Here is a 10,650-nt window from a genome sequence, read left to right on the forward strand (position 1 = left end):
TTTTTAAACACTGAACATCTAAAAGAATTCCTCCCACTTCCCCAAATAAAACCCTCCCCGTTTCCTAACAAAATAGTTTTCTTTGAAACAATAACCCAAAAAAAATGTTTTGAGGTTACACAAGGTCAAGCCTACTGACACTCCATCACACTACCATACACCCTGTTTAACATAATTCAGAAACCAGAAGTGTGTTCAAATTAACAAAGAACAAGCTGGATAGTTTTGCAGCATTACCAGCACAGTAAAGAAATGATAGAATTAGTAATTAAATATGGATCAGGCATTAAGTCTTTCAAATCTGCAGCTTGTGGTATCACTCATATTCTCTGGTCTATGACCCCCAATTTGGAAATAAGTCACGGGATTGAACACGCCTCTGGTTGAGCCCTTTACCTGGAAACCATTTCAGCCACATTTGAATTGGACTGCTGACCTAACACTTGGCTAAACATAGCATAACATCTAGCTTATCTATGGGAGTGCTATTATTGCTTCAGAGTTGGGAAGTGGAGTTCATACCCGGTTTTCATTCCAAGCCTTTGTTTATCCTTACCCTGCTTCATAATTAGGAAAAGATCTGCTGTAAAAGTACTGCAGTGTTCCCTCTGGCCCTTCGGAGCTAATCCAACAATCTGCAGGTTACTGTCCAAAGAATTACAACACATAGGGGTCTGTCATTAATGGGCAGTCTGTGCATAGATCTTACTCTACAGTGATATGTAAAGGACTCCAACAACATATGCTTCTAATTCCTTAACTTCAGAAATAGTTGTGAAGTTTTCCTTCATGGATCAGGAAGAGTGTTAAATGCTGTATGGAAGCACGAGCCACTGATCCCACATTATAATCATCAACCATCCGCAGTTAACAAAGCCCACTGAGAACACAGCTAGAAATATAAAACGGTTGCTAGTTCAGAAAGGAAAACCATTAATTATAATGCTGATGTCAGATAAGATATTTTCTTATGGAAGTTGATGCCAGAAGCATTAAGTTTTTTTGTGATGAAAGTCCTGCCGCAGCCAATGAACTAATTTAAAAAAAAATGTATATATATATATATATATATATATATATATTCCACAGCAGAAAGTCATGTGGCTATCATTTGATAATATAGTTAAAATGCAGCATCATAGTTTAAGCTGTGAACGTGCAGCATCACTTCTGAGAGCTGTGTCTCGCTGAAAGACGAGTAATGACTGAAATCAACTGCCACTGTGTTCAGCTGGAATTAAAACCCTCTGACTCGAGGGGGGCGGGAAATGGTTTAAAATTTAGAAAACACTTTGAATTGACAGCACTGATAATTCTGTCCTATTTTCTTGATCTTACACTAATCAGCAAGCCCTAAAGGATAAACAAAGGGAAGGATTTGTCAGCACTGAGCTACATTCAGTAACAGAGAGTGTTATTGTACAGAACACACACGCTTATCATACTGATCAACATTTGAACGCATGAACGCAGCTCAGGTAGCTTCCTGCTATTGTGGTTGTTGCTGAGAAGTGGTGATTAGTCGATGGGGCCCTGGAAGATGAGCCGTGTCCAGCCGGGGGAGCTCAGGGCAGTGGAGCAGAAGGGGCAGACAGGTCTGAAGGCATGCGTCCCATGGGGCAGAGGAGTCTCAGCCCAGTACTTGGCTGTCCTCTCTGAGCAGACGTGGCCACATGGCACAAAACCGTGAGTGGGGGCTCCGGCATCCACATACACCGCAGGCTCACAGCCCAGCCACAGCGGCACGTAGGGACCCACGCTCCTGCACAGGGGACATTCTCGCCGGGTGGTGGAGCCTTCACCCTCTCCTGGATCTTCCTCTCTCTCCGATCTCTGGCCCCAATCGTGGCGTCCGTGGACGTGGCCACAGGCGAGGTAGACCCAGGGTTGACGCTCTTCAAGGCTGAAGTTAAATAAAGTGTACCGATATTTTAAAGAAAATTTTTTAATGCATGCGTGTGTAACAAAATAGAAAAACCTGTGAAGAATTTTCTCCTAAAATTAGTAATTGGAAATAATCCGTTTTTAAATAAATAACAAGACCTTAATTTAACCATCAGTGTGGCCCTGACCTATGACTGCGTGGAAGGCTGGGGAACGCCAGTGTGCTGAGGCCGACGGGACACTGGGGCCGGGATGCGTTAAGCTCCTGACGAAGCGCCTCCAGGTGACGCAGAGTGGGAGAGCGCATGAGCCCCTCACCGGTGCGCCACAGCAGAGTAGCACCACAGAGATCGACGAGCGACCCGTCACGTAGTGCGCTGCTCTCCCCCTCCGCCTGAAGTGACGCACAAACAGATATTTGTGTACAATAAAAGGCAAACACAGACCCCGAAAGTTCACTGAAGAAATGTAGATATGGTAACCAAACCTGCGGCAACTCACCAGCGTCCCCCTGCTGGGTCCAGACCGTGTCTCCCGCAGCGCATAAACATCTCCACAGACGGAGATCTCCCTCCACAGGCCTTGCTTGGGATCCTCTGGGAAGCCCTGTGGGTGCATCACTAGCACCCCATTAGTGGTGAGGCCATCCATATGCCCATCAGGATTTTTCCATTTGGTTGCTTTCTCCTGTGGCAGCAAAGACATTAAAACATAATATTGATATGTTTCAGAAAGTATTTTTATTGTGTCAATCATACTGTTATTCCCAGCATGAAGAGTGCTGCTCTCGTCTTACTTTCAAATACAGGCAGTCCAAAAACACAGGGAAAAAAGACTTTGCAGTTAGATCTTCAGTGCATCACTTTCTACAACAGAAGTCCCACAGCACTGTGCAAAAGTCTTTGGCCACCGCACCATTTTGCAAGGAAAATGGGTACAGCAATTTATTGAGATGTGCAAATACACATGGAAACACATGGACAACGCACCCATCCCTTGCAGGCAGGTGCTTTTCTATGCTTGAATGATTCATAGGTCAGTGTTAAGTGGCGTAACATACAAAGCAACACTCTCAAAATGGTCAGGTACAAGGAATGGACTGAAAATGAGTGAAAGCTAGTCAAACACTGCAATTTTTATCAGATCGTTTCATGGAAAGTTAAGCTCTCTTAAATCATCAGGATGTGTACAGTAGACAAGAAACTGGGACTCAGTTAGATTTTTCAATAACTTAAAATCTAAAATATTCTGTTATTAGAAACCTGTTGCTGGAGTATGAGTCTACTCACCCCTAAGAAAATATTTTTGGAGGAGTCAAAGCCTGCAGCATAGATGCGTGCAGTGTAAGGCGGGTTGCGCTCGCACACTATTCTGCAGGCAAAACGGGAAATGGTGCTGGGAGCAATGGAAGGATCTTCGCCTTCCTTTCCTCCAGAGGTGTCTGTTACCACAAAGTCAATAGGACTCTCTGTGGAGCGTCCAATCTGCAGGGCACAGCACAGAAAAATACTATTTATTAACTGAAACAAATGTCTCATTAAAATGTTATTGGTAAGCAGAGCTATTTCTTTTAAAGCATCAGTGCTCATAATTTTATGGCTTTGAGCTATCTGGGCAAGATGGTTCATTTTTATGTTTAAAAAGATCTGTAAGAGCAATAGAAAAGCACAAGCGTGTGCATAAAAATAGACTTTCTTGGAGCTATGACGTAAATCTCTTTATTTTTAACACTTAATGGTCCCAGTTCTGAACCAAAATAATCTACCCTCCTGTAGAAATGACTTTGATGGGATTACATAACAGTTGGAAACTTGCACATGATCGCACTTCTTGGAGTACATTTTGCTGTGAATCCTCTCATCACTCAAAAGAAAATAAAAGTTGACTTTGTTTGCTTGCTGTGTTACCTGGAACATGTCTGTGTTGTTGTCATGGCAGTACTCCACCACCACGGTCTGGTTTCGGGACAGGGTGAAAGAGATGCTGTGCTGCCCCCTGCTGTGCACCGCCTGCAACAACAACAACAGCAACAACTTGTCATTTTCTGGAAGCTTCTTTCTTTTCATTTAACCACCCATATTCTTAAGTAAAACACACAGTTATAAGCAAATAAAGTATATCTACATTTTTGTTTTTAAAGGCGCCTTTAAATTCAAACAGTTTGTGCAAAGGGACTGGCATTTATACAACACTTTTCCAGTCTTACCACTCCAAGCATTTTAAACCAACAGTCCCCAACCCCCGGGCCACGGACCGGTACTGGCCGTGAGTCATTGGAACCGGGCCGTGAGAGTTGTGAAATTGATCGGTTTTAGGGTTTTTATCGTCAACTCGGTTTTCCTGGGTCTTTTCCCCATGTGTTATGAATAAATCTTCTTTTTTTGCTACCGGTACTGGTTTTATTTTGTTGCGGCACCTTAAAGGCCGGTCAGTGAAAATATTGTTGGACATAAACCGGTCGTGGCACAAAAAAGGTTGGGGACTGCATTTTAGACTACAAGCCACATTTACCCATATAATCATACAACCTAACTTATGTCTTTGGATTGTGGGTAAAAGTCAGAGAACTCTCGCAGACCCAGGAAGAACACGCAAACTCCACCTCACCATGATTCGGGAACCTTGTTGTGAAGCCAAAGTGCTAACCACGGTACCATCATCCAACATTAAGAGCAGCATTTAGCAATGACGTGCTGGTCTTCTACTAAGCGCCAGACAAACAGATCAGCCGGTGGATGTTGATCTAATATAGATACTGGATGACGTGTCTGCTGATATAAAAGCCTTTCTTTGTTGTGTTGGAAATTGCTGAATAAGATGCTTGGAAGAGTCTAGACATGGTGTCATCACACAGATTCTCTTACAGAGTCAGCTCTCAGCAAAGCACATGTAACAACACAGCAGAACAGATGGTGGTGTGGTGTGGGTTTCATGGTAAGTTGTTAACCAGTTTGTGTAATACAATCCCACAAATCTGATCACTCTCATGTTCAGCTTCATTAAGTACACCACTGAAATCAAATATAATACGACAGCTCTGACACAAATTTGACACTGTCAAAAATTCCCAGGTTTTGAGATAGTTCTATGTTTTTTCAGATCACATTAGGTGGTGGTGATGAACATGACAGCATTACTTTTAGGTGGTCCTGAATGTTTGCCTCGCTCCATGGGGATATTATTTAGTGTGGCTCTGCGGCTTATAGCAGACTTCCAAAAAACAGCAAGGAATACTGCTTTCAGTGGCAGTCTAAGACTGCTGGGCCAGGAACTTTCTGGTGGACAGCTGAATGGTGTCAAGGAGAGCCAAAAAACCAACTCTGCCAGTGAGCCAGGTTGGCCCTGCCACATGGTTTTGGCCCCAGTATACTCGCCACATTGGTGCACTGTTGGTAACATTATCACACAGCCTCTTCCATTTATGGTCCCTGTTACAGTGCAGATACCTGCTGCAATATTCTCCTGAACAACAGGTGTCACCATTCAGACAAAACCTCATATAGGAGGAGAAGAAGTCAAAACAAGAACCAAGAACCAAAGAACAGCCAAGTTTTTCTCCACAAGGTCTCATCTTTTCGTGGCTCAAGAGTTGGGAGTTCGCCTTGTTCGAGCCCCGGCTTGGACAGTCTCGGTCGTTGTGTCTTTGGGCAAGACACTTTACCCGTTGCCTACTGGTGGTGGTCAGAGGGCCCGGTGGCGCCAGTGTCCGACAGCCTCGCCTCTGTCAGTGCGCCCCAGGGTGGCTGTGGCTACAATGTAGCTGCCATCACCAGTGTGTGAATGGATGGATGACTGGTTGTGTAAAGCGCTTTGGGGTCCTTAGGGACTAGTAAAGCACTATACAAATACAGGCCATTTACCATTTCAGATTGTTGCAACTTCTTCCTCTGTAAACTCTGTGAATCTCTGAGCTTCTGTGCTAATGTATGATAAAAATGGCGGTACAACCAACACAATCTTACACTTGTCTCTTCAATTAAGCTGCAGCAACTGCAGCTGCGAATCTGAAGTTTAATGTTAATAATTTGTCATACAGTGCTTTTTGTCAGGTACTGCACAGACGTTATAATGGGACCTTAACAGTGACTGAACTTTCAAAATAAAAGTAAGTGGCTTTTCAACTGGTATTCTGATCATAGGTGGTACTGTTATCTTAAATTAAATAAATAAATAAACAATACTGTTGGTTATTGTTCATATACTTGAAAGACCACCCAAGCAAAGTCTCTGTGTGGGAAAAAAATATCCATCCAAAATAATATAAATGTTGGCCGATTTATTGATACCTGAATTTTGTACTAGCTAAAAACAGTATCCAAGCAGTAATCAGTATCAGTCATCTCCAGATTAAAATCTTAATTCAGCTCAAGTTTTTTACATGCAGCATCTTTCAGTACATCAAACAGCCTTATGTAGGATGACACACACACACACAGACAGACCACATAAACCTGTCTTCATGATTAGTCATCCTTCCTCTGGCACACAACAGGGGTTACAGGAAGGAAACTCATGTTACACAATGATGAAAACTATAGCACACACACACACATGCGCATGGACACGTACCTTGCTGTCCTGTGGTGTATTGAGGATGTGCACAGCACTGGGCTTGACACCGTTGGCCTTGGCCCTTCGGTACAGAGCAAAGCGGCTCTTTCTGCGCCCACGGTCTCCGTTTGGAAGGGAGCCATTGTAGCTGGAGGAAGATAAACAAACACAAGAACATGACGAAAAATATCTACTGAAACCAACAAATGATGTTTAAGTAATCTAATTTGGGCTGGAATACAGGCGACATCTAGCTTTATTGAGAAAGCCTAATTGTGTTAAAAACACAGTTATCTTGTTTGCATACTTATCATAAGTCATCACTTAAATGACACTGAAGCTGCCAAGATGTCAGGAAAATAACGGCAATTAAAGTGCAAGCTCAATTAATTATGTGCATCTTTACAGCAATACCGCTGCTCGCTCGTTTGAAATGAATTAGAGCAGCACATTCAGGCCACTCGTGATTCATGTTAAACTGCTGAACCTCAATGAGAAAGACAACCTGCACTTGATCTGACTCACTCGGCTTGTCCTTAAGGCCCACGTTCACTAAAGAAGAGCTCGCTCTTCATCTAACCTCTTACAATATAAAGCATCTTCAGCAAGACAGATTTATTTTCATCACACCATTGCCCAATTACATTAACCATAAAGAGTTGAGTAAGTGGTCTGGAGAGGATACTGAATAATACTTTGAAGCTTTGTGTTCATTAATAGCAAGCAGATATGATAGGTTCTTTCAGAGGGTGGTAAATAACATAGTCCAGCCCATTACTGTTTTATAACTCAATATAAGGCTTTTAAATGAAAATCCTTCTGACACCTTAACTAAGATATTGAATTTGTCCTCAATGTTTTCTGTAGCTGGGTCAATGTAATTTCTTTCACAGCTTGAGTTCACAAAAAAGGCAGTATGTAAGGCTTGTGACTAATGAGCAGGACATGTTTCTTATTAAAAGCATTCAGAGGAAGTCCTGCAGGCAAGACTCACAATTTTGATAATAACCATCTTCACTGCTCCCCACAGTTGATGGGATGAAAAGCCATCTGGTCTGGTTTTCTTCTGACTTTTGGTCTTGATTTGAGTACAAAAGGAAGCACTGCCTACTTTTTGAGTGTCAGTAAAGTGTAGCTCTGACACTGCGATGAATTTACAAAAGGAATGAAGAAAGATGATTTAAGTGACTTTGCAAGTGGCATGTTCTAGACGGGTGGTCTGAGTATTTCAGAAACTGTTGATCTGCTTGGATGTTCCCACACAGCCATCTTTGATGGTTCAATCTGTGAGCTTGTCTAAGAGCAAGTTGATATTGTGCATTTTCAATTCCATGAATCTCAGAACATAGATTTTCTGTGGTTGACAATCCTCAGGATAGAGCGGGAAAGGAAGGTGGGATGATGATGCTGAACAGATCAAGTATGTCACCTGGAAATACTACAAACAGGGCACATTCAACTTTGATTTTTTTTTATGTGAAATCCAATTAAAGAGCATGACTCAATGCAAACCTGTACCCTTCCTGGCCTGCTCTGACAGTTCAAACTAAACTGTGACTAACAAGGAAAAGACTGGTGCAGGAATCACGGACACACAAGCACAGAGCTTTCAGGGCTTTGGCCAAAAGTCAGAGCACATAAAATAGGGCAAAGGATAAGAGGCTGCAGGAGATAGAGAAAAGGGTAGCAGGTTGGTCGAAATGGAGGCAGAAAAACAGTCAGAAGCTATCACAAGTTTTAGAGAAATAAGTGAATAAAATGAAGGACGGGAGATGGAGAACAGGGACTGAAAGATCACGCAAAGCAGAGGATTGAGGGGGAAAGGCCAGAAGGACAGCAGCTCTTTAAGATGCGTTTGTGGGCAGTTCAGCCTGCATCACAAATGTGCACACATCATAAGGCGCTATATGAAATATTCACTCCTTCTGCCCCTCAACACGAGGTTTATTTTCGTTGAGGGCAAGTCACCAAGGAGGCCTGCCTCTGTGAAAGTCAGCACTCAGCAAAACACTGAATGGTCGGCTAGAGAAAGGGCTGGGTGATAGACAGAGGAATGAGACAGAGACCATATTGAGATAAGTTATGGAGGAGAATAGAAAGGTGTGAGAAGACAAGAGGGTGTTCGCATAGCGAATAGAGGGGGTTGCTGGACGGGGCATGGTGGTGGTACATGGGGTCCAGAATAACTAAGGTGACGAGAGATAGCAGGCAAGCAGCCTCTGCAAAGATCACATGGCCAGCAGTGAAGTAGACATTGACCACAAGGGGCATGGGATCATCAAAGCTGACAGATGCAAAGCCAAACCACAGTTGCATAAAACATGGCCAGAAAATTATGAAATCTGACAGGAAGCAGTAAAAGATACAACCTGTTCTTACACTGCCTGCCTCCAGGCAAAATTACCTGCTGTATGTTTGAGAGCAATAAATTCCACAAATCCAAATGTAATATACCTGTGATCACCCATATAATAAAACAATTATTCACAATATTACTGTACCGTGTACTACTACAACCAGGCTGTGGCACTGGAAGATAGTTAATCAGCTTTATCTCTTTATCCTTGTCTGTCAGCTCTTTTTCAAAACCACAGACAGGTTACCAGTCTGGCAGGGCACAATCAAAACCGACTCTCAATCACCACAGCTTTGAAAGTGAGGTTGTACAAAATGCATTTTTTTAGCCATCGAGGAGGCGCATTTCGGCACACACTGCAGAGCACACTGGTGTTCAAGTTCCACAGCCAAAAAAAGGAAAAAAATTCTCAAAATAGGCATTCAGTTCTCACATCCTTACTCTGATGTGAGCGTGTAAAGGGCTGCTGTGTTCAAACGGACGTTAATCAGTATTCTAATGCAGGCGGGCTACAGCCTCCTCACTCTGTGTTCAGCTGGAGGGGAAGAGATAGGCCATTAGGTCAGTTATCTTTGGCATACACAGGAAGCTCTGCAGGGCAAAAGGGAGGCCTGTGTAAGGCTGTGTATATGATTGTGTATGTGTATATGTGTGTTGTAATTTCCTGGTCCTTGCAAACTGTGCATAGAGTGGAGCTGCAGGGCTGGAAGTGCTGTGGAAGCTGGTGGCTGTCATCAGCACATCCTGCCCACTCCTGTACTTGCGTGCGCTGGTGATGTAGAAGGGCTTTTCTCCTCCTCCGCCTCCTCCTCCTCCTTCCTCCCTCACTCCCTCCCTCCCTCCCGCCCTGGCATGGACGGTCATCTGGCTGAGACGTTTTATTAATTAGTAATACCAAACGAGAGCGCGACTATGACTATGAATATAAGCAAAACGCATTTTTCAGACGACGCTGTTCTCCTCCCTGCTACTTTTAGCGAGCACCGATCCAGCAAAGTATGACATCATTGGGATTTTCAGGTCTGAGCAATCCAGCGCTGCCACTACAACCATTGATGAAAAACCGGCTACATCCGTAGTAGCCTTATGTACTATGGCCAAGGCAGATGTTGCACCTTTACACTTAAACATGATGGAGAAACTATGCTGGGCTGTAGTTTGAGATAAAATGCCTTAAAAACTTACTTTTTAACATTACTACACAGCTACACCGGTGAGGGAAAACGACGACAATGTAACATAAATGAGAAATAAGCTAGAATCCCTTACTACGATTGATTTAATAACCCTAAAACAACCGTAAGCGCGATATATTTTGTAAGAGCAGTGGATTAAAGCTGAACTCGAACGTCATTTGCTGGGTTATTTGTGCTGGTGAAACCGCTACATATTTAAAGGTTAATTTGCCACTGGAGCTGTTCACCAAACGATATAATTTCACTCTAGCTTAAGGTTTTAAAAGACTTACCCCAAAATGACCAATTCGCCGTATTTTACCGGGTCTTTAACGGGCACATCATCATCTCCGTCTTTTTTCGGTGAATTCATCAGACTGGACTGGTCCAGATGGGGCAAAAAACGCGTCCAATTGCAATAGTGGTGAGATAAAACAATGCTAACACACTCGAAACTGTAGGGAAGTGGTTTTGGTTGTAGTCTACCAAAGTTTGGGCACTGTTGGGCAAAGTTTTTCCAGACTTCTAGGTGTTTTTTTCATTGTTTTAATCCGGTGAAGGAGCATCTTTTCGTGGCTTTAATGCCAGTGTGTAGCTAGTTTGTATCGCGACAAATCTGTTCAGTAGCAGGGGATACAACAACGGCTAACGGTAGGGAGTGGGCTGTACCATAAATTGGGGGAA

The 10,650-nt window shown here is 43.2% G+C and overlaps 1 protein-coding gene across 1 annotated transcript; it reads right to left on the reverse strand.

The window, feature by feature from the left end:
* Positions 1–1,097: 1,097 nt before the first annotated feature.
* Positions 1,098–10,610, reverse strand: LOC146691596 (E3 ubiquitin-protein ligase pellino homolog 2). Its single transcript, XM_085431470.1, has 7 exons — positions 10,260–10,610; positions 6,454–6,583; positions 3,792–3,893; positions 3,174–3,368; positions 2,386–2,571; positions 2,073–2,278; positions 1,098–1,903 (listed from the first exon to the last, which is right to left on the reverse strand). Exons 1-7 carry the CDS (start codon positions 10,337–10,339, stop codon positions 1,519–1,521), a joined length of 1,284 nt encoding a protein of 427 aa, XP_085287596.1. The 5' UTR covers positions 10,340–10,610; the 3' UTR covers positions 1,098–1,518.
* Positions 10,611–10,650: the final 40 nt, after the last annotated feature.

Source organism: Copadichromis virginalis, linkage group LG15, assembly GCF_057382275.1.
Source record: "Copadichromis virginalis isolate Kocher_CV1m ecotype Utaka linkage group LG15, C_Virginalis_male_GT1.1, whole genome shotgun sequence".
Taxonomy (NCBI): Eukaryota; Metazoa; Chordata; class Actinopteri; order Cichliformes; family Cichlidae; genus Copadichromis; species Copadichromis virginalis.